The 25,262-nt window shown below is 36.6% G+C and overlaps 2 protein-coding genes across 8 annotated transcripts in view; one reads left to right on the top strand and one right to left on the bottom strand.

Moving 5' to 3' along the window:
* Positions 1–23,700, top strand: part of LOC135164484 (tyrosine-protein phosphatase Lar) — a 284,343-nt gene extending 260,643 nt beyond the window's left edge. For 3 of the 4 annotated variants that reach the window (XM_064124877.1, XM_064124878.1, XM_064124876.1), the window contains 13 exons: positions 2,098–2,208; positions 2,294–2,569; positions 2,657–2,941; positions 4,250–4,350; positions 4,459–4,788; positions 5,035–5,185; positions 6,395–6,691; positions 14,689–14,828; positions 14,896–15,098; positions 15,207–16,743; positions 16,875–17,101; positions 17,190–18,996; positions 19,250–23,700. In XM_064124877.1, coding sequence (XP_063980947.1) covers positions 2,098–2,208; positions 2,294–2,569; positions 2,657–2,941; positions 4,250–4,350; positions 4,459–4,788; positions 5,035–5,185; positions 6,395–6,691; positions 14,689–14,828; positions 14,896–15,098; positions 15,207–16,743; positions 16,875–17,101; positions 17,190–18,996; positions 19,250–19,318 — 5,534 coding nt within the window. In that variant the 3' untranslated portion in view covers positions 19,319–23,700. The remainder of the gene's footprint in view (positions 1–2,097; positions 2,209–2,293; positions 2,570–2,656; positions 2,942–4,249; positions 4,351–4,458; positions 4,789–5,034; positions 5,186–6,394; positions 6,692–14,688; positions 14,829–14,895; positions 15,099–15,206; positions 16,744–16,874; positions 17,102–17,189; positions 18,997–19,249) is intronic. The other variant, XM_064124879.1, reaches the window with a different exon arrangement.
* On the bottom strand, positions 23,515–25,254 carry LOC135164486 (uncharacterized Golgi apparatus membrane protein-like protein CG5021). Of its 4 annotated transcripts, none has more exons than XM_064124882.1 (4): positions 25,102–25,254; positions 24,670–24,740; positions 24,355–24,589; positions 23,515–24,063 (listed from the first exon to the last, which is right to left on the bottom strand). In XM_064124882.1, the coding sequence occupies exons 1-4, from the start codon at positions 25,114–25,116 to the stop codon at positions 23,737–23,739; spliced, it is 648 nt and encodes a 215-aa protein (XP_063980952.1). In that variant the 5' UTR covers positions 25,117–25,254; the 3' UTR covers positions 23,515–23,736. The 4 variants fall into 4 exon arrangements, with proteins under 4 accessions (XP_063980952.1, XP_063980953.1, XP_063980955.1 ...); XM_064124883.1 differs by having other exon boundaries at positions 23,515–24,054; XM_064124885.1 differs by having other exon boundaries at positions 23,515–24,051.
* Positions 25,255–25,262: the final 8 nt, after the last annotated feature.

Raw genomic sequence — 25,262 nt, 5'->3', positions numbered from 1 at the left:
AAAAGAAATGACAGGGGAAAAAAATGGAAAAAATGTGTCCCAAGTGGATAAAAAAGACTTTTTAGAAAATATGTATACTTACATGAAGAAAGATAGTACAAATACCGGGGGTGGGAGACAAGGGGTTGTGGATAATGGGAAAATGAAAAAGTTGAATTCTAACAGGGCAGTGCCACAAACACCGCCCCCTTCGCGGGTTCGTGACTGGCGTTGTACCAGGACACGAAGGCAAGGAAAGGGATGAAAAAAAAAACGAGTTTGTAAGGGGGAAAAAAAATGTAAAAGGCGATGATCTCGCGTGTCGTTTATTAATTATTTATGAGTGGATTAAATGAGATGGACTCTCCTCTCAGCGGTATTTTTCTCTGCATTATTTTCAGCAACATTCCCTTTATACTTTTCCCACCGGATCACGTTTGTTCCACTCACAAATGGTGAGTTTTCGCCCCGTCTGGAATTTCAAAACCCTACGTGGACGTCGTTTTCAGACGCAGTATTACCGTGTCCCATTCATCCCACCTTTCTTCCTCCCTCTCTCTCTTTTTCGATGCAATCCTCGCGACAAGGGAGGAAAAGAGGTGGGACACAAGGGGGTGTACGACGTACCTCTCGCCGGAAAATTGTAGATGAGGCACGATTATGTATTCCGATCGCGGGCGATACCGACCCACTTCGCCTCGCACACGCCCTGTGATGGAGTGTTTTCTGCGCTCCAGAGAGCGCCGTTAGGCGATACCGAAATAGGAAGGGAGGGAGGTGAAAAAGACTGCTACGCTAACCCCCAGCATGACCCCAGCCCCCGTCGTACCTGACGCGAGGAAATAGTGATATCGGAAGATAAATAACAATCGTTTTACCCAGCACCCGCCATTAGTGTCTGTCGTAAATTAATTTTCACGCGACCCTATTTAATTCGAATTTTTTTTAACAGTTAGATTTCACTGATACGCAGTAATAAATATTGATTATGTTAATGCAATCATTTTTTAAGAAAAGAATCTAGTTTTCACTTTGTTTATCCAAATTGATATTTGATTTTCAAATTAATTCTCAATTACCCACAACTTTTCCTGTTTGAGCGATAAATATTATAATCATCCTCCAGTTTATTCAGTCGATATTTATCCAGAGCTAATATTACACAATGAGCAATCTAATTAAATGGTTTTCTCATCAAATACACTGAGAAATATCAATAATTGATCAATCTTTTCAACGTTTCTTTCATTTCAATTTAACGTTCTCATAAAAACGCACATTTTTTTTACGTTCAAAGGAATAAAAAAAACGCCATTAACTGACATTTGTTTTTTTTAATACCGTTTTTCGTTGTTTTTTTAATAATAAAAAGGGGGAATCGAGAGGTCGACCTGGCAATGGTTGATGTCAGGGTTTCGTTTAAATTCGCGTGTTTTATCGACGAGCAGTGGGCGTAGTGCAATGTCAGTATGGGGTGAAAAACACCATACTCCCTCCTCTGGTTTACTCAACCCATTCCACCCATCGTATACCGACTCGTGTGTTTGTTTTAGGTCGGATAGACAGGGTGGAGGGTGAAACCACTAGTGCAAGGGTGTGAGTCTCCCTAGTGGGAGGGGGGGAAGGGGTGGTGGAGGTAAAAGGGGTCTAGGTACACTGAGTAGGTAAGCTGAATTATACCACGGAGTGACGCAGGCGAAGATAATCACACGCCTTGCAACAGCCAGTTCATCAGACACCGGGTATCGTGCAAGAGTTGATGATGCATCGGGCAAACGGGCACGAAATACCCTGACTGAGAGACAACCCTCTAAAACCCAATACAGAAAAGCCCTTACACACATATCCACTCCTGCTCTCTGTTTCACTTTCTATCTCTCTTTATCCCCGCCCCCCTCTCTCTCTCTCGCTCTCTCTCTTTTACCAGAAACGATTCTCCAGGAACTCTATTAGCGCTTGTGAAACGCCACTGAAAAGAGGTGGTTTTACATCGGTATATGAGAATGTACTGTGAATACACCAGTGCGAAAACCCACCTGTTTCCGACAGGCGCATTCCACTTGAGGTTTTTCAATTAACCCTTTTTCGTTGAATTCTGAATTTCATGTGCTTCCGCAGGTGCCCTGCAGATTGAAGCTTCGAAAGTGGAGGATCAGGGACAATACGAGTGTGTTGCTAATAATACAGCTGGCACTGAGTATTCCGGAGCCATTCAGCTTTACGTCAGAGGTGAAGTATCATTTTTTAATGCACTTTTTGGAATTTTTTTTTTTTGTCGTTTCGTCCGACGGTAATAGTTTTTTTTTGGTTTCAGTGAGGCGTCTCCCACCAAGCTTTTCAATCCGTCCACCCGCCGTTAGTGAGGTAATGATGGGAGCATCACTCAATCTGACCTGCGTAGCTGTTGGCTCCCCAATGCCATATGTCAAGTGGAGGAAAGAACCGGCTACTGATATGACTCCTGATGACAAGCTTCCCATTGGAAAAAATCTTCTCATCCTTTCGGATATTAAGGAGTCAGCGAATTACAGCTGCATTGCTGCTAGCGATCTTGGAGTCATTGAGACTGTATCGTCTGTTAGAGTCCAATGTGAGCATTGAAGGAGAATTTTTTTTGAAATTTTTCTGGGGAAATTCGAGAGAATTCATACAATGATTTATTTGGAAATTGTTTCAGCCCTTCCTGGAGCTCCTGAAAATGTCCAGGTCTCGGAAATTACAGCCACGTCTGTGAAACTCACGTGGTCCTATAAACGTCCTGATGAACTACAGTATTACGTCATTCAACATAAGCCCAAACAAGCTAATCAGGCATTCGCTGAGATTTCTGGGATCACGACAATGTACTATCACATTAGGAATCTTAGCCCCTACACTGAGTACGAGCTCTATGTAATCGCTGTTAATTCAATTGGACGGGGTCCCCGAAGTCACCCTGTATTTGTCACTACTGGTGAAACAAGTCAGTACTATTAACATACGTTTTCAATATTTCTCGATACTTCGTGATACGTTACTTCTCATGATTAAAACTTTAATGCAGTGTACAGATCATGAATAGATTTATACACTTCATCGGTCATCATTCATTTTCAACAGGTCATACTTTCTGGAGCCTAGGAAAACTTCACTCATCATGTTCACTTTTATAGTGATTGCCATGTTATAGTCATTACTCAATCACTAATCTTCTTCGTGTCATAATTTAGACAGTTCATTTCATTTTTTCACACGATAATCAGGGTATCGATTGCGACACAATCTTGAGGGAAATTTTGTCTTTTATTTTTTCATGCTGCCGTCCGTGCACGCATTTTCCAATCTATGTAAGTGACGAGGATATTTATTTAACTCTCATCACGAGTTCTTGTAACATTGCACTTTGATTTCTAGATTTTTTGTACTCTCATCAAGCTCAGTATGACAGTTTGTATCATGTGCAAGCTGAATTTGTTGAGAGTTTAGATTTATTCATTCGTTAAAATCAGTGATATTTTCAGATTGTAGTTGATGTGAACAGGAGAAAATTGTGTCTCAAGTATTTCACAGGAGACAGTGTGAAATCTTCCCGTCCCTTAAAACACCTTTGAGTTATTGATCCCGAAACCATCTCGTTATCAATTATTTATACTGGTCTGGGCGTATCATCAGCATTTAATTGTTTCCATTTTCTCTGAAATACTGAGAACACATTTTCCAATGTTATAATATTTCGAAAATACTAAACGACAATTTTCCCTCTAGCGGAATCAACGAATGGAGGTTCTAGTAAGTTCAAAAAGAAATCTAATAAGTGTGCCCCAGTAGTTACACCGTCCACTCTCAAAACTTTTCCATTTTCACCGTCGTCATCCACACTCTGAACAGCACATTAAATCACCATTAGACTTGAGTATTCTTGAGTATTTATAGTTAGTAGCAGCACTCACACTGTAGTGTAGGTTTTTCATTCAACATCATTCAGTGATATTACGTTTGACATGTAGATCCCCCAAAAACATCATGTACATAATTGCACCGCTGTGTTCATTTGCTTTACCCTTTTATTTATTTATTCCATTCATTAATCCTGTTAATAATGTATTCTCCGTTCGAAAGCGCACGTCACGTGCTAGTACGTGACTAATTGGATCTGTTGTTTTATTATTTTTTTCACCGGTTTATTTAGAGGTTTTTCTGCGTTTGCAATTGATGATTAATTAGCAATGAAGAGAAAGTTCTCATTAATGAAATTTCATTTGAAAAATAAATGAATTTCTCTTCTTTTCAGGACCGGGTTCAGCACCGCGTAAACTTCAAGTTCGCCCGCTGAGTTCAAGTACCATGATTATACAGTGGGAAGAACCGGAAACGCCAAACGGCCAAGTGACGGTAATAAAACCGAAAAAAAAAAGTTTTTACCCCCTTGAAAAATCGTAAAAAATAATTAACCATCACGAGAAGGCTATGCTACTTGACACAGAATCCTTTTTTTTTCAGGGCTACAAGGTTTACTATACGACTGATTCCAATCAGCCAATGGCCTCGTGGCATTCACAAGTTGTGAATAATAATCAATTGACCACGATATCTGAACTCATACCTCACACAATGTACACAATACGCGTGCAAGCACTTACTAGCGTTGGTCCCGGACCACTGAGCCAACCGATACAAATAAAGACGCAACAAGGGGTGCCAAGCCAGCCGGAAAATCTTTCCGTGGTCGATATTGGGGAAACCTCGGTGACGCTCCGATGGAGCAAGCCAGCTCATAGCGCTGAAAATATTCTCAGTTATGAGCTATACTGGAATGACACTTATGCTAAGGTACAAACTGTCACGGTGAATTGGAAAATTCATCACTCATATTGTAGAATAGCACACCGGTATATCTCCACAAGTTACATTTACAAATTTAATTGATTCTCGATCTTGCGAGGCTTTATACTCTGAACAGAGTATTTTGTAATTGTCTAATGCGAATTTTAAAAAGTCAACCGTCAAGTTTCTCCGTCCATGTCGTATGAATGAAAAAATATAAATTAATAGAAATTCTATATCTGCCTCAATTAGGAGAAACATCATCGCAGAATACCAGTCACAGAGAACTACACCCTCATCGGGCTGTACCCAAACACACTCTACTACGTATGGTTAGCCGCTAGAAGCCAGAGGGGCGAGGGTGCAACAACTATACCATATGAAGTTCGCACCAAGCAGTACGGTAAGCAAAGTGAACTTCGAAACACTCATAAAAGCAGCGAGGAGTGCCACAAGTAGGGATAGTTGTTTTCGATGTCCATTAACCACCGAGTACCTAGTTTCTGGTCATATCAATTGATCGATAATGTACTTATGATGGTGATGACACGAATTACAACTGGTGGTACAGCAGGTAGGAAGAACGTAAAACATTGGCTAGGCGCTCCCGCAAGTAGCGTAAGCTAAGGAGTATGACCCGATTAACATATATTGAAATCATTTTTCGTTGCAACGGTAATTGGTGAAATCTAAATAACTGATAAAATTCTATGATTTCTCTATTTTTGTTTGAGTTGATATAAAATCGGATATAGATTACTGAGGATTTACTAAAGCGAAATAGAGAATACGACAGTGTGGGAGAGTGAGAATGACTGCATGCGTTGCAAAAAAGCCGTTTTTGGATGCCACTATATATATTTATCTATATATATAAACGTATATATCATACATATAAATTGCACTAAGCACTGCATTGATATATGTGTGCATTTTGAAGCACCTCTATTTTCATTCTTGATAATTCTATTGTTTAAGATATCTATTAAGTTTAGTTTGAAGTCGTTTCCTCGAACGATAATTTTTTTACTACTTCATTCTGAAATAATAGCTCTTTATCTGAGCCGAGATGAGAATGATGAGAATGATGAGATACTCTTAAACTATTTTTTTAAGAATTCATTTTTCTTTCGACTCTTGTTCTCCTCGTCTCTATTAATAATGAATTATTAGACTGTTCAAGGAATTTGTACTTATATACGTTATATAATCCATTAATCCTGGTATCTATCGATTTTCGTCTGTAACCCTGCAGCCACTGACGATCCTTATCTAGAGCAAAAGTTCACCGTTGGTTAATTCATAATGGGGATATGACAGAGTGTCAATTGTAGCTACTATAATACATATACGCCTGTTGATGATAGTTTGTAGATTCTTAAATTGGGTGAAATAAAAGTTGAGAATTGAGGTTTTGCCTAATCTTTATTGTGAATCTCGAGGTGAATTTTTTTTTTCGGACTATCAGTGGCTGGAGTTGCCCCAGTTTATTCCTTCTTCTCTCCTTGTTTTCTGTGTATCCCTCATCCTCTTCCTCCTCATCGCAGTCCCTCTTTATTGTTTTCTTTTCGTTTTGGTTTTTTTTTCTTTCCTATAACTGAGTGTTATACAGTACCCGGGGCTCCGCCTCGGAATGTAACTGGACGAGCGATCAGCACAACTGCCATTGAAGTATCATGGGAACCACCGCCAAATGAAAGCACCAATGGAAAGATCGCTTACTACAAACTTCAGGTGGTGGAAACAGGGCGTTCTGATTCGGAGGCCCGTCTTATCAGACTCAGTGACACCAAATTCACATTGGACGAGCTGAAAAAATGGACGACATATCGTATCTGGGTGGCTGCTGGAACCAGCGTAGGTGATGGGCCACCGAGTTATCCTATCACTGTCAGAACCTACGAGGACGGTATGTATCTATTGATGAAGTGAACAAACTGGTTTTATTTTTTATTTCCATTTGATTTGTCTGGTGGGAAGGGTATAAATATGTACAGATGAGATTGTTCATCCATAATTATTATCAGCAACTTAATTAACAATGTGTTATTAATATAATGGATCAATCTCACTGGAGTTTCAGCCAAAGTATTCCAAAACAGCGATGTATTTCCAAGATTTCATGTGAGCCAAAAATATAAAAGCCCGCCACACGATAACGAACATGTAAATAACTTTTTTCATCAGTTATTCAAGATTCTGTCGGGGCTGAAGTTAAAAATGACTTTGGATTTTTCGGTGAATATATTTTCAGATGATATCTTAAAACACTAACTGCCATGTCAATTATTCCTCTCTTTCCTTCGTTCCATACCACCATCACACAATAACACCATATATTACTATTCAGTAATTCAGAGATACGTTCGTCTACATAATTGACACTCCCTAAACATGTAGTTGATTATTTACGATGAGATTTTCAAAATACTTTCCATACAGTACGTGAAGATAAAATGCCACCAATAAAATACTGACAGAATAGATAAACGATTCAAACCATCCTGCAAATAATGATGATAAAATGTTTGGCATGAGAGACGAAAATCCGGATTAAATTGAATGAAATTCTAGAAATTACGATTTTTTTCAGTCCAAACCATCGTGACCGCAGAGAAACGAAATGTATCGCGTGATATTCACACGAATTGGTTATTCGATGTATTAAATTTTGGAGAAAAAAAATAACAGTAGTGGGGCCAATATTGTTGGCTGGCGAGATTTTATATTTTTGGAATGTTGATAGCGTCGAACCACAGGAACGAGGAATCCGGTTAATTTCATAAGAGCCCTCGTCCTTTGGTAGTGCGTTCGGTAAAAAGGTTTATTTGAATTTTTACGTTGTACTTTTCAATTTATTTTATTTTTATACATTTTATGTTGGAATGCATGCATCGAAACCAGGACGACGAGGGACGGTTGAATTGCGTTATTTTTTTTTAGGACTTTTCATTTTTTTATAAAAGCACCTCGTCCCCAATGGTATGCGTCTAGAATTTTTTTTCAGGTCCAACCGGAGCCCACGGATTTTGTCGGATGCTGATGAATATCATTTTGTTGATTAATTTGAATTCAGCTAATGAATTGTGGAAAGAGGCATTTTTTTTTTATTTCTAACAAAATTTTTTCAGGTGCCTCTCTATTCTTTGTGCTCGTGATTCGTGATATTTTATGTTCTCTAATTTTTACATTTAATTTCGTATATGTTTTTCAATTAATTAAAAAGAATTACAAAAAAATGAGGAAATTGATTCTAAACACGCTAATGAATGCTCACGTGTTTTCTGTCTTTTCCTTAATGCATTTGCAGGAGGATGTATTCCAGGTTTTCATAACAGCTAGTAATTAAGAATTATTTACACTTGAAAATAATAACTTGATAACTACCCATTACATTAAAACTTTCTATGCTATTATTTTCACAATTTTTCTGATGACTGAAGTGGCTCAGAAAAAACTATACTCATGACCTTTCCCCAAATTCGTTCACTCATTCTTGGCACATAAAATGACAATGACATTTAGTAGTGAGTTGTCTCAAAACTGGCAATTAGATATTTTTATTGTCCCGAATTATTTGATTGAATCGTTAACGAAAAATCGTGAATTCCAAAGCGAATTTTAAATTAATTGCCAACAAAAGACAACAATCTGCTGCCTCATACCAAACATTTCCATAGAGATACATAATATCATAACACTGGCATGTGACTCTCGCACAGAAAGAAAAACAGAAAAATTGATTAAAAAAATTTACCATCTTTTTCAAATATAACACAATATATATTTCTATTTCTCTGATATAAAGCTCTACTGTCTTTAGTTGAAATTTAGTTCTATCGTTTGCACATGTTAGAGCATGATTACGTTTGTTTAAAAATCCCTCGGATGACCAAACCCCCTTTTCCCCCGCTCACCCTCGATAATCGCGACTCTCAATATTTTTCATCTGAAAATAAAGGAGAGTCTATCAGCCCCTCTGTTGACCCATCTATACTAATACCGTGGTCTTGTGCATCCCTACACCAAACACCCGCTAGTTCATCGTCGACAAACTGGGCCGAGTCTGCCGGGATACACACATTCCCTCCCCCCCCCTATTTTTCACCCCAATCGATTTCTCAACTTCAAGAGTCGATTTAAGAAATATCTCCCAACTCGTTCTCATTTTATTTACAAATATATCCCAATCCCTATGAATGGCATGCCGATGCACGGGACATTTTGCTTTACTTTTTCAAAGACAATAAAAAATAATACGAAAAATGAAAAATCCTTATCCCGTGTTCCACTTTACCGGTCTCGCATGTCGTCCGGATTTCCTTTGACGACGGAATAAAAAAAAATATCAATTTTTTTTTCATTATTCATAACACGAAATCACTCTTCACGCACTAACGCGCAGTCGAACAGTAGATCATGTACATTTTTGGCGGTTACATCTTCGTCTCTTGATAATCAAGAGAATTCATCAAGTGAAATGACAATTACATTGGAACAGACCGTATATCCCATCCTGAAAATCTCCCATTTCCATTTCCACACTGATGAACCATCAAAGTATTCCAATTCAACTTCGAAGAACTTGTTAGTCAAAAAAATCAAATTTCCCTCGGATATAAATACGACGAATGAGATAAAAAAAATGATCAATCCAATGCAGACTCGGCGAAGAGAGAAACAATTTAATAAAGCACCGCTGAAAGCACCCTCATCGTAAGATCATAAGCTTGCACTGTGTGAAAAGCACCAAATTAATACCACACTATTGCGTACGGGCACTGCAATCACTTTTTGGTGGGAGCATCATAGCACCCCCACATTTAAGCACAAGTGCATAAACATACGTGGACCGGCTGCGACTTTAGCCTTAATGGCTAATCTTAACAGTCCATTTATTTAAACAAAAAATATATTGCAGCAATCCTAGTATGTTTATTCACCAATTTTATTGCGTATATAATCTCACGGATAACGGAATAGTTCACGCACAATATTTAATAAACGTGTCGAGCACCAGTAAGCACTGAAAGCACCCTAAGACGCACCCTAATATCGTCTCAGACGAGACCTCGTCCTCATAACTGACACACTCTGGTGGCTATACTCGCACAAATATTATCATTATTTTTTTTTTGTTCGGCTATAAAACTTTTGGTATGCGAGAAGAGCCCTCCGGAGTGCGTCAGATGTGCGGCCGGGCGTGTGAATGAGTGCGTGAGTGCAGAAATAAAAAAAAAAGAGGTCAGATGTTAAAACGAACAAATAATACATATATATCTGTGGACGTAGGAGAGAAAAAAGTACGTATAAGGAGTGGAAACCAATGAAGAGGAAGACTAAGGAGAAGGGTCGCTTGAAAGTATATATATATATCGCTTTGGGGAATATAAAAGGTGGGGACTGTGGGAGGGGATGAGAGGGGATTGCAAAATCGAGGGTGAAATATTATATATCGAAGGAGAATAATAAATATCGGTTGAATCGAGAGGGAGATTCATTGGTGATGGAAAGGGGGAACATCGTACGTTCTTATCTCGACAGAAGGAATAGAATTTTTTTTTTCAACACTTTTTTTTTCATTCATCTCCCGAAGTGATAACTTTAGGTACATTTGAATACCAATACAATTGATTTCTACAGAATCTTAACATGTTTTTAATACGTACGGTACACTCTTGTACCGACGTTTATACGATATTTACTGCTGTATAAATGAATTTTTGAGGTGGTCCAAGCACACAGCGTCTCTCCTCTAAAACGGTAGAGGACATGATGCTTAATTGTATTATGTTGTTTTTTTTTTAATGTGTATGGCGGTGAAATATTTCCCCTCACCAGCCATTTATTCTCACTTATACGTAATTTCATTAGAAATTTTGTGTGGAGCAATATCAATTTTGTCGTAAGCACCACTTTTATTTGGACGATGAAAATTTTTTATTGTCGTTTTAAATCACCAACTGTATAAAAGTGAAATCACCTTTTTACCAATGCTTCGTTTTTTACATTATAAAGAACTACAGAGTTAATGACAAATATTGGATAAATATATTGGAATGTTAATCACACATTAAGGTTATTTGAACGAATACATTTTTGCCGTAACAAACTGCTCTGTGCATGGGACTCGACCAGTTTTTTCATCATCTGTCTGTAAGTTATCAGATAATTTTAATAATTCCATCGTACGTATATATATATAATGCCTTTACTTCACCTTACACATATCTTGTGCATTAACATATATATACTATATATAATGATGTTGATCATATAAAGCGACTGCGCATCTGTATTTTTACCACGTCTTGCGCGATCTAGAGTATTAACAATTTCAGTTTGTCTATAAAATCTTCTATTTTTTTCTTTTCATTTCCATTTTTGTTATTCACGTTAATGTAATTGACAGGTATTGTAAAGTTGGACTGGCAGGTTTTAGTAGCTGCAAAATATTAATTCACCCCCACGAGGGTTTCGGCTTATGTTTGTGATATTGGAGTCAATGAACTATTTTTTTCTCATTTTATTTTTTATATTGATTTATTGTCGACGTATATCACCAATACCCAAGTAATGTACGCATGGTACTGTCTGCCCGAATTTTTTTAGTTACGCCAATGATACACATGTTATATATCACAATATTTTGAAGGCCAGTAGTGGAAAAAAAATGCTAGCCAATTACGAAGTATCGCTGCGATTTGTACAGACAATTTGAAAGGAATATAGAATTCATATAGATGATATAATATAGAATTCATCGAAAGGGTGTTTCGTCACTGGTATGTGAGTAAAAGCGAGCGAGGGGTGCATAAATACCAATATCTCGTCAGACTCGAAGATGAGATGTAAATAAATAAACAAATAGAATGGAGCTCGCCCCAGACTACGAATTCTTCCCAATTTTCCACACGCCCCACACCATATCTAACGACTGCTTGTCGATAACTTTTCAACGGTGTGAAAAGTACGTTTTTTTTTTATGTATTGCAATCTCACTTTGACAATCCTCAATGGCACATCACATTGAAAATTGATGTGCGAGTGATAACGCGATTCCAGCGTGTTTCTCGGGTTTTTTCGACTTCCCACTCTGATCATTGATTCGTTGCTACTCATCCCGTCATCTTTTCGTTTGCCTCAGAATCCTTAAACGTTGTCATATTTTTAATCCCTCGTTTTAATATTTTTTACAAATTTTTGTTTGTAAGCATAACATAGGTCTTCTTTTGATGCGTCTGGAATTAAGGAGGAAAATATCTTTACCATTCCACGTCATTACTATTCTATTAATAATTGATCACGTATTGTAACAACTGATTGTAGAGGAGTTGTTGAATTTTATCGAAATATGTATTTCTTGAGCATCAATCAATTTATTTTTACATCTCAATTTTTTCATACTGATCTCCCATAATTCAAGACGCATGGACATGAGCCTTTAGTTACATTATATTTGGAGTAGTGATTGCGCATGCTAAAATGGAAAAAGAGAAAATAAATAATTTAAATGAAAGAATTAAGAAAAATTGAAAAATATTCTCACGTCTCCCGCCTCTCTGTGACCAACCGCAAACTGAGAGAACCATGTCTTGTATTTTAATTTACATTATTTGCTATTATTTAGTTATTAACAGACCGATTATTGATGATGAATAATTTTCTTTATCTCCAATAAATTGTCATTTTTTGTCCATGGCGAGAATGAGCTGAAGTATGATTGTGTATGGATGAGATATCATTTTTTTTAAACTACAGATTAGTGAAATACAAACGCCGTGAATGCGAGCACCCAGGCGACTGGATGACCGGCGATGTTGGAGGAGAAATAACTTGTTTGTTTTCAATTAATCCCACATCAATTGCATGAAGTGTGAATGTTTGTAAACCGAGTAAAACAATGCATGCAAAGAAAAAACGAGCGAATGCAGAGTGAATGGAAGAATAATTCCGAGTGATATAACGAAAAACGAGTAGATGCTACCCGAGAATTTTTTAATACCATAAATTACCTCTTCTTAAACTAATAAAAAAATTTTGTAAATTAATTCATGTACGTCAGAAATTGACACGAAATTTTACGAGTTTTTTGTTTTCCCACTTTTTTGGCGACAATGTGGGGCGCAGCTGTCAAAAGTGAGTATCCATTCTACCTTGAAAAACCATCGAGTTCATTAACGATATTTTTTAAGATAACCTTGTTTAAAAGAGAAGTAATTCCCTTGATGAAAAACCGTGATGTAATATTTTTTTGTTTAACTCACCTCGAGTGGAATAATTATGTACCCGTCTCGCTAGGACAAATGAGGAAAAAAAATGAATAATTTTTTTGCATACTTCCGAAGAGGCAGCAGGAAGCAAGTTCGGCCACCGTAAAATGCTGGAGCTCGCGATTTTTTTTTGTTGTTCTCGTAATTTTTATTTTCATAATTCTTTATCTATATAATTTTCAAATATTAAAGCAATTATAAGTTGTTATTTTAGCTAGCCAAACAATTGTAACAATTTTTTCAAAACACGTTTGTGTGTGTACAAAGTATCATAAAAATGCACAGCAAAAAAGCGATTGTTATTCATTTGTTTAAATCCCAAAATGTCTGTTTTTTGACGTAATCACGCATTTAACATTGTTTCATTTGCTAATTCATCATTAAATAATAATTATTATTTATCCATTTGTTATATATATACCGCAGAAATCGTTTAACCGTAGTAGCTGTGTTTTTTATCATTCAATTGCTCGCGACAAAAATGTAGGTAGGCAGTGGCAGTGCTGGTTCTGTTGAAAAGAAAATATGTTTTTTATTTTATTTTTACATTTATCTAATCGTCTATTATTTCTGTAAATTATAAACGGCGCACCCACTCATCATACGTCGGATACTGGATTGTCCATGACGGGCAAACGTTATTTACCAAATCATAATTAATTCGACAAGTTCCATAGGACTAAAGCATGGATAGAAAAGTGGAGAATACCCAATTTGTTAATATTTCTTTTTATGAATTGAAAGAGAAAAAAAAACAAAAACAATCAATGAAGCACAATTCGCAAAATTATCATTACGTTTATGTTGATTTTGTGATTATTTATTTGGGCACAGCTTTTGCGATGTTATGAAGCACACCACTTATTTATAACTCACATTTATATCACGGATGTATATTGTCATCTTTGTAGATAAATAAACTGATATTATTATTTTTTTCTCTCATCATGGACTCTCCAATACTACCGTCGGTGAGAACATAATCGTCCATTATTCAATTATCAATATTCAACGTAAGAAGAAGAAAAACGAAACAAGAGATTTGTATTTATTCTACTAAAAGAATTATTGGTATTCAAATGGGGGGATTTTTAGATGGTAGGTGTGTGTGTTAAAGGAAATATAAAATTATTCGGGAGAGTGACCTACTTCACGAATTGTCTATATGTTGTGCTGTCTGAGTGTGAATTCGTGTATTTTAATTTTCATTCAATCTTTATTTTCACGTACTAACCGATTAATCCTGAATCGATTCGTTTTTTCACATTGTCCATGCATTTTTCATTTAATTTCCAGAAAAAATAATATTGACCCGTGTTATTCTGTGTTATCTTCGCTTTCAACTAATTCATATTCAATCGAATCATATTATTTATATACTTTTTATCATTTATTCATTTATTAGTACCATTCAAGCAGGATTACGGTCCGGATTTATCTCCATTGTTTAATTTTACCGTTTTTTTAATTTTCAGATTAAAAAGAAATATATACCATTTACATGGCAATATTATTTATTTGTTATTTTTACTCAGTATTTTACCTCGGATGGATGATTGTACATGTGTTTGCGTATGATTTCACCGTTATTGTCTTATTTTTGAATGTCATTTAATATTGAGTTGCGTTACAGTGCCAGGGAATCCTCAAGACGTCAAAGCAACAGCCATAAATTCAACAACCATTAGAGTCGAGTGGAAGCCACCACGTGTCAAGGACCAAAATGGCGTAATTCGAGGATATCATGTTCATGTGCAAGAAGTTAGAGAAGAGGTAGAATAATAACTCAATAATTTTCATTAAAATATGCATAATATCGGTATAATAAATCTATTCAAAGGGCAAGGATTTACTGAACGAACCCATACGACGAGACGTCCATGAAGAGGGAGTACTGGCAATCAATATTACTGGCCTCCAGCCAGACACCAGCTACCACGTACAGGTTGCAGCATTGACCAGAAAGGGCGATGGGGATCGTTCGCCTCCAGCGAAAGTTAGGACTCCCGGGGGAGTACCAAATCGTCCACAAGTTAATGTGAAGTACGTGAAGTGCTGCAGCAATTACATCCATCCATTTTGATTAAGCCAATTTGGAAATTTAATAGTACACTTTATTAACAAATACTAAACTTTTTTTTTCTCTTCCAGAGTTAGCAAACAGGATCCAATAACACTTGAGCTTGAATGGGCTACACCAACGCAAGCTGCCGGCCAATTAATTGGCTATAGAGTAAAATATGGAATTAAAAATCACACACTCAAAGAAGAAATAATAAACAATACTCATCAATACACTTACAAAATCAAGGATGTAGAGCGTGGAGTGCATTATGAATTTCGGGTAGCTGGTGAGAATGACAATGGTGTAGGTCAGGAAACAGTGAAATATTGGGTGAGTCCCGAGGGTGAGCCAACGGGACCCCCCACAAATCTGTCATATGACTTCCAAACGCCTGATATTGTATGTGTCAGTTGGCATCCACCAAAACGTGAGCACAGAAATGGTCAGATTATTCATTACGACGTTGAATTTCACAAGAAAAATGATCACAGTTCGATCGAAAGTAGAAATACAACTCAAACAAGAGCAGTATTCACTAATCTAGAGGAAGCTACTGAATATGTATTTCACGTGAGAGCTCGTACGTCACGTGGTGCCGGTCCTTATTCGGAAAAAATAACAATTCTAACGGAGAAGGATATTGGTCGAGCGCCCATGGATGTGAGAGCAATAGCAACATCAGAATCCAATGTCGAAGTTTGGTGGGAGCCTGTACCAAATCGTGATAAAATCATAGGCTACAAAATTTTCTACACGATGACTGCTGTTGAGGATTTGGACGAGTGGAAGCAAAAGCTCGTTGGTATGACTGAGGCTACGGATTTGGAGAATTTAGAGCGTGATACTGAATACGCTATTGCAGTGGCAGCAAGATATAAGGGTAGAATGATGGATACATTGGGTAGGCTTAGTCAAAAAGTGACAGTTAAAGTTAAACCAGAGGATGTACCCCTTAATCTACGTGCTTCTGACACATCAACACACTCAATGACACTATCATGGACACCGCCGATAAGACTGAACCCCATAAACTACAAGGTATCCTTTGATGCCGTTAAGGAGTTTGTTGATTCTCAGGGAATAACGCAAATGCAAATTGTACCTCGTAGAGTTATAACTCTCGATCCACAAGCAACTGCAACGACAATCGATGAACTACAGCCATTTACAACTTACAATGTTAACGTTAGTGCTGTACCACCGGACTCATCGTACAAACCACCAGCTAAAATAACAGTTACAACACAAATGGCAGCACCAAAACCCATGGTTAAACCGGATTTTTATGGTGTTGCTAATGGAGAGACTATACAAGTTATCTTACCACAAGCATCTGAGGAATATGGACCAATTGCGTATTACTACTTAATCGTTGTGCCGGAGGATAAGTCTACGGCTAACAAACAACCGGATGAATTTACTGAGGATATGATTACGGAAAAGGGGGCCAAACATGATAAGGAAACAGCACCCTATACTGCAGCTAAATTCTCACACAGAGCCATTCCATATACATTCCATTTGGGGAGCAATGAGGAGATTGGAGGTTTTGTAAATAAAAAATTGGAGCCCAAGAAAAAGTACAGAATATTTGTGAGGGCTATTGTCGATACGCCTAAAAAGGTATTTATTGTTTTTTTAATGGGGGAAATTTCATTAATTCCAGAAGTTATTGTCTCCAAAGGCTCTAGAGTATTCTTCTCACTGACCTCGTATTCTCTTTATAAAACTCTTTTTTTTTTCAATCCCCATAGCACTTGTATACGTCGTCACCATTCTCCGAGTATCTTTCCCTGGACATGAGAGAGGTACCACCTGGCGAACCACCGAGCAGACCAAATCCCGATAATCCAGTTGATGGCAATCCAGAAATTTCCGTAACAAACAGCGGTCAAGAGCCCGGTATGGTATGGGTAGTTGGTCCTATAATAGCAGCATTAATGGTCAGCGTTTGTCTCGTACTACTATTCGTTATAAAAAAGTAAGTACATCCAGTCAATAATGAGTGAAAAATCAATGAATTATAAACTACTATTTATGATATATTCGTAATCTTGGCATCCAATTAGACGTAGACAACCGTGCAAAGCACCCGATCAGGCAGCTGTCACGAGGCCCCTCATGGCAGCAGACATAAGCTCAAACCATGCACCGTCAGATCCCGTGGAGATGAGGCGACTAAACTTTCAAACTCCCGGCATGATATCCCATCCACCAATTCCTATCAGTGAACTTGGTAATCACATCGAACGTCTCAAGGCCAATGACAATCTTAAATTTAGTCAGGAGTATGAGTCAATCGAACCAGGACAGCAATTTACATGGGATCACTCTAACATGGAAGTTAATACATCGAAAAATCGTTATGCCAATGTTATTGCTTACGATCACTCACGAGTTATTTTACAAACAATCGATGGAATACCGGGATCCGATTACATTAATGCCAATTACTGCGATGGATATAGAAAGCAAAATGCCTATGTTGCAACCCAGGGCCCATTGCAGGAGACATTCTCCGATTTTTGGCGAATGTGTTGGGAATTACGAACAAGTACAATTGTGATGATGACAAAATTGGAAGAGCGTACGAGAATAAAGTGCGATCAATACTGGCCGACTCGTGGCTCAGAAACTTACGGCCAAATGACTATTACGATAAGTGATATCCAAGAATTAGCAACTTATTGCATCAGAACATTTCAAGTTGGCAGATCGGGCTATTCTGAGAGACGAGAGATTAAACAATTACAATTCACAGCTTGGCCGGATCACGGTGTACCAGAGCATCCAGCTCCATTCCTTCAATTTTTACGTCGTGTTAGAACTCTCAATGTACCAGATTCCGGACCCCTCGTTGTTCATTGCAGTGCTGGTGTCGGTAGAACTGGTTGTTTCATCGTTATTGATTCCATGCTGGAGAGAATAAAACATGAAAAAATGATTGATATTTATGGTCACGTAACGTGTCTACGTGCTCAACGTAATTACATGGTACAGACTGAGGATCAGTACATATTCATTCATGATGCACTTTTTGAGGCAGTGATATGTGGAAATACCGAGGTACCAGCGCGTAATTTACATTCCCATATACAAAAACTTATGCAACCTGAATTGGATAATATCACTGGTATGGAGCTTGAATTTAAAAAATTATCAAATATTAAGGCAGATTCAACTCGATTTATTTCGGCTAATTTACCATGCAATAAACACAAAAATCGATTGGTACACATATTGCCTTATGAATGTACGAGAGTATGTCTACAGCCACAACGTAATATCGAGGGATCGGATTATATTAATGCAAGTCTCATCGATGGTTATCGTTATCGTGGTGCATATATTGCCACTCAGGGACCGTTGAACGATACAACTGATGATTTTTGGCGTATGCTTTGGGAGCATAATTCAACAATAGTAGTTATGCTTACTAAATTGAAAGAAATGGGAAGGGAAAAGTGTCATCAGTATTGGCCGTCTGATCGTTCAATTCGCTATCAGTGTTTTGTTGTCGATCCAATAGCGGAATACAACATGCCCCAGTATATACTGAGAGAATTTAAAGTGACTGATGCACGTGATGGTGCTAGTCGTACTGTCAGACAATTTCAATTTATCGATTGGCCAGAGCAGGGTGTACCAAAGTCGGGTGATGGTTTTATTGATTTCATTGGACAAGTGCATAAAACTAAAGAACAGTTTGGACAGGACGGTCCTATTACTGTGCATTGCAGTGCTGGTGTTGGAAGAACCGGTGTTTTTATCACACTCAGCATTGTTCTCGAGCGTATGCAGTATGAGGGAGTCGTCGATATCTTCCAAACTGTTAGGATACTTCGTACACAGCGTCCTGCTATGGTTCAAACTGAGGTAAATGTTATTTCTCTTATAATAAGTAAATAAGCCATTCAAAAAACAGGTCGAATAATAGTCTCAGATCGATTTGGTGGTATTTTCCTTAAAATTGTTAAAGGTTTCGTACATTTTTTTTCGTGACTGCAATATCAAAGTAAAAATAAAATGCAATTAATTTCTGGGAAAAAATTGATTTCAGTATTGTACATCTTCAGAGGAAAGACGTTGCTCATAAATACATATTAATCGTTTCCATTTGTATTTTCAGGACCAATATCAGTTTTGCTATCGTGCCAGTTTGGAATATTTAGGATCATTCGATCATTACGCCAACTGACAACCAGAAACACGCGAGTTCAGAGAACCAACGAGAGATCGGGGTGAGCGCCATATTAGGAGCAGGGAGAGCACTGGAGAACGGGCAAAAGTTCGACGTGTTTGAACAGATAAAAATTCAGCGAAAATCTGAAAAGGACAGGACAACAATTGAAAATCACTCCTGATTAAATAAATATCGAGCTTCATCTCTGAGTGATGTCCCCCACCCACTCCCCTCACGCAAAGCAGCACATTTACCGGCATAATCGTTGTGTTTTGCTAACTCGCTAGGAGAGACAATGAGTGAATGGTAGTTATAGCGTTTTTTAACTGCTGTATTTTGCAGTGTCAGACGGCTAATGGTTGTAATGAGAATAGAAAAGAAAAACAAGAAAATGGGTAATGAAAATAAGTATTGTCTATTGCTCGTGTGATTTTCCGGCAGCTCGCAATTACCAAATGGAAATTTTCATTCTCACTCATTTGTAGGGGTTTCGAAGAATAACGCTGTAGGAAAAATTTTTACTCAAATTAACAATTTACTAGGACAAAAATTAATTAAAAATAGCACAAAAAATATTTCCAATTAGTTTAAAAAGAGAAATCGGTTGATTATTAATGCCGAATTAAGACTGCCATTTGGAGTACGTGTCTGTCGATTTCAAAATGCAAAATCCGTTGTTATACAATACGACGTCACGTGGTATTTTCAGTTTTAATATGCGTCTTACGATTTTTTCCGAGCAAAAAAATACAGAAAAACATAAAAAATCACATCCGTCTTAAATATTTCTTCTGAGTTACGAATAACGTCACAATCATTTATTGTAAATGCATTAAATTAGATGAAAATGGCAGAAAGACTCAGTGGTATTATGTGTCTGAATGTCAATCGAGTTGGAACATATCGGAATATAAAAAATCATTATTGCAATTTCGAAGTCTCTGCTTGAACCGGAAAAAAAATGGAAAAAATGGAATTATGCGAAAATTTCATGAGAAACAATTACACGCGCATCTAATGTAACGCGCTATTAATTTTAAGGTAGGCTGACGTTGATAACTATTATCCAACTTTTAATCTACGTCCTCATACCCGTTGTGCCGTTTTTTCCACCAATTACATTTGACTTCTAGCGAGAGAAGAGAAAAAACTTGATAACAAAAACTATTTATAAGCATTCTGCCACGTGAAGAAAATTTACAACTAGAAAAGTACTTACCCACGGTAAGAATGCTTGAATACAGTGAAGAATTGCAAAATGAAAGAATAGACTCAATCCAGCGCTCGTACTATGCTCTACGAAGAGGAAAAATACAAGAGAGAATATTGCCAAATAGTGGCAATTATCAAGTATCCTCAAATCAATGTGTATCTGACAATCCCTGTTCCGTTTTTTCAGGGAATCTTTATAATTGAACAACGTCAGAGTAATGAAAATTTCCGCTCACTGACATGTAAAAGAACATTTTTTTAAATTACGTACTGCCAAAAATGACAATTATCAAATGCTACATTCTTTCCAATCGTTGCGAAGAACGAACATATCGATTGGAAACAATTCTGATTACACTACCATTAAAAAAAATTACCTAGCGATAAGGACGTTGTAAGTTTAGAGATTAAGAGATTTTAATGCCATTAGGTTTGAACCGATGAAACAAAAAAAACAAAATGCGAACTTGAATGAATGAACGTGAACGGTGCCTATTATGTATGTAATGGAATGAAAATTCCATACTGAGCGCAGCACATGTCTGTGAAAAGAAAATAATTCGGATAAGAGCACTGTATGTTAAAATGCACGCAATGTTCTCCTGTGGCCCTTATACCGCAATGTACAAAGCTCCGACGTTAACTAATCACTTACATACCCTTCCTTAATTATTCATTACTTTATTCGATGAAAAAAAAAACTAAAAATATATACGATCGATACACGGTATGTCGAAGTGAAGTAAAAGAAGAAGAAAACTTGTTCATTGTCTTAGTGACCTGACCATTACTTTTAATGCCAATCCAATTACAGGAATTACCAATCCTAGATCTTTTGATATTCGAGAGTAAAAATAAAACGAGAAGAAATAAAAAAAATCTTTAAACCCATTAAATATTTCAAAATAATATTAAAAACATTTTTAAAATCCTTTAGCCTGTACGGACAATAAATAAATACTCATTTATATTCCCCAGTTTTTGAAATTTATATCGTTAGTTTATTGCTGGTATTTCAATGGGCTATTGACATTCAAATTACCCAAGGAATTTCACGTACTCGAGATTATACGTTACTCATTGCATCAGAAATTATTTCCTGAAATTGGCTTGGTGATGCTTTTTAAACAAAACGCTTGAGATTAAAAGAGTTGTACATTGAAATTTATTTTTCTCCCATGATCCAATGAAATACTTCCATTGAAATTTCACTCATTTATGACCGTAATTTAATATTGCCCTATATAAGACTTGTGCTATAATTGAAGATCGTACCTATTTTTAAAGAGTAAGAAAAAAAACTTTAAGCGGAATCACAAGGGCCGGGAATTTGCGATTATGTGTACATAAATGCACCGTCTGTCATTGGGTAGAATCGAACACGAATAAGTAATAAGCATTTATTCTAAAAATATGAAAATGAAGAATCTACAATGAAAAATCACGAACGTGCGCATATTTTGACAGTCTATCCAGGATTGTGAGTGTTCGAGGCGTTGAATGGAAAAATGATACAAAAAAATGACAGGTACATTTATTTTCAATCCGTCTCCTCCCTCCCCCTGCCCCTCGTCTCACCCAATTTGACTCGTGACGTCTAGTTTTATTTAAAACAATTTTTTATATTTAATAAAATGATCTTTTTTACATATTTTTTATGAAAAGAAAAATACTGCATTTAATATGCTACGTGACTTAAGAAGAAAGAAGAGGAAATTTAGTTTTTAGATTTCGAGGAAATCGGAAGCCGTCTATTAATGTGCAGCTAGACAATTCACTGATTTATTAGAAAAATTATTTTTTTAATCCCTCAAATTTTTCATTACTTAATTTCTTTTATTTGTATTTCGATATATTATTTGTTTGTGGTATTATAACTATATTAATTATTTAATAACAAAATCCACGTTGCGTCAATGAAATTGTTGCTTTGGAAATTTATTTTCAACATTAATTGAAAGGATCTTTTTCTCCCGCGCAACTTAATAAATTATTTAATTATTTCATTTGAATAAGTAAGTGAAAGTTTATACATTCCAACCCGTACTGGTATTCTTAAAATCCTCTGATAATTGTAAGTTCCATGAATTGTCACATTACCGGAGGATTTTAAATCTTTCTAAGCAACAATTTCAATCCTCTTTATTTAACATGTCATGTTCAGCAAATTTTTCATTACATTGAGTCTCGAGCTATCTATTAAACATCTCAGAATCGTGTTGCATTAAAAAATTTATCGTCAGAAGACACAAATATTATTGTTATTATAGTTGCTGAAGACAAATTCTAACTGTTCCATTTCTCAACGAATATAAATGCGTAAAAAAGTTGTATCAGATTAATTTTTTTTAAGCGAAATGAACTTTCTCGTTATGAATGTATCATTTAGTATGTAAATTATTAACGTTACTGAATTTTTGTACCTTAAATAAGAACATATTTCAGTGCATATTTTGAATAATTTTACATCGTAATTTTTTCGAATCGATAGCGAAAAAAGAAGAGTAAAAAACAGAATGTATAGAAGTTAGTGGTTTGTTGTATTCTTGTTTTTAAAAAAACCGCACGATATTTACCTTCGGTACTCTGACATGTCACTGCATGTCCATAAACCATCGTTAGCCTATACAAATCTTTTTCCAAATGAAATAGGCAGCATTTAATAACATGTACAGTGATAGCATGATTCGGTAAAAAACGAAATAAATTCACTTGAGAGGAGAAAAAAATTTAATGGGGAAAAAATGAAATTATGTCAAATACTGAAGAACGTTGAGATAATGGGAAATTATTTTGTGATACTTTCTTGCCAGAAAGAATACAACAGGCTGAGGCAGAAAAAAAATAGTAAATACAATGTTACTAATTGATTATTACAAACAAATGAGAGATAAAAAAACGGAATAATAATTATTGTGGAATAGGATGATTCAATGGACAAGGAGAAATACCATGTACATTATGTATTGCCTGGTGGCATAGAATAGAAACTAACAATGTAAATTTTTATTGTTTATCATTTATTTGGAACATAAAATTTCCTCCTACATCCTTGTGAACAGAACATCAGCAGCGATCCAGACAATTATTCATGAAATCAGTCAAAACCTGGTTACAAAACGTATCGTGACAGGAGCAAACACTTAGAAATAGTATGTACAAAAAAAAATTGCAAATTAAATAATGACTCATGACAGGAGTATCACAAATGGCGAAGTTAATTAAATGATATTGGGCTGTTGTCCTCCGGGGGTCGTTGTTGGTGGGCTCTTGGTCATCATCGAGGCCATGACATTTTGCATAACTTGTCGCTTTAAAAAGTCACTCGTTGCTGTTGACATACTCTGATCTTTCCCCATTTTACACTTAACGTATCCATAGAGATTCGATCCACTGAGTATCAGAGCAATGCAAACGAGCAGTAACCACTTGAATTTCAATCCAAAAAGTGCCACTATGAAGAAAATACTCCAGAGCATTGGACAGAGAATCAGAGCTAGCCAAAAAATTCTCGACTCCGATGGATTTATGCGATTCTGCTGTGAACCCTGAAACAAGGGGCACATTGCAGTTTCAACATAAACAATCATTATCATCATTTCAAATTGAATGGACATTCACGAAAATTTATTCATAGAATTATTTACGGTTCATTGTATGCATTATGCACCACACAGGTGTGAAAAAAAAATTAAACCAAGCTCCGTGAATCCAGGAAAAGGAGGCAAGAATTTAAAAAGGAAATTTACCCTCAGAGCCTTCAACCTCTGGGGTACAGAATGCACGAGGTTGTAAAACGATATTGAATTACAGTGAAAATTTATGTGAATTATTTCAACCTTTCTTGACTCGAAGACCCAGTGGCTATTGCCGTTATCGTCTACGTAATTCCACCATCTGAGTCCCACCATCAATCTTCCCGTGATATTCTTCACTGTCCAGAAGTCCATGGATAGTAATAAAATTACTGTCACAAAACTTGCTATAAAACTGTCGGAAAACCATTCGCACAGCATGTAGGTTACTATCCCTGTTATTCTGAATGCCAGGTGGAAAAAAGTGACATAAGGATGCCTGAAAAAACAATAATGATTTATTCTCCAAGTACCTCGAACTATAATTCTAATTTATGAGAAATAAAAAAAAAATCTAACTTGAGTTTTCCACTCCGGATATCATCCTCCTCACCAAATCCAATAGTATCGTCATCCATCAGTAGTGGTACCTGAAAGTCACGCAAACATCATCCAAAAAATGACAGCAACCTCCACCAATTCCCAAAACATTCCATTCAACACATGCATAATCCCCCTGAATGATTTAGTATCTATAAATTGTGGAATTTATTAATGATTTTCTTGAAATTGATAGTTCACTGTTTCTACGATTTGACACGTCTTATGTGAGTGACAGGGCTGTCCTTCACAATCATATGGTGATGGAGAAATCGTGCAATTGTGAAATCGTTGATAAAAAATTGCACAGACATTATCCAACTGCCTTGAACCCCAGTTGCAATAATACATACAGGAAATAGCTCATGCCAGAAACGAGATAAAAATAAAATAATTTGTATTGACACTTACCGAAGCAGAAGCCATCTTCACATATTTTTCAGCCTATATAGAAAGAATTTCTGCGCATGACCACATGGTGAAGTGGAAGAAAACGCTAGTGACATCTGAAGACGATTCGTCATGAACGGAGAAGGCGGTAGAGGTTAGTGCCGCAAGATGGCCGACAAAAA

This window comes from Diachasmimorpha longicaudata, chromosome 7 (genome assembly GCF_034640455.1).
Source record: "Diachasmimorpha longicaudata isolate KC_UGA_2023 chromosome 7, iyDiaLong2, whole genome shotgun sequence".
NCBI lineage: Eukaryota > Metazoa > Arthropoda > Insecta > Hymenoptera > Braconidae > Diachasmimorpha > Diachasmimorpha longicaudata.
This window is presented reverse-complemented; position numbering and strand designations above follow the sequence as displayed.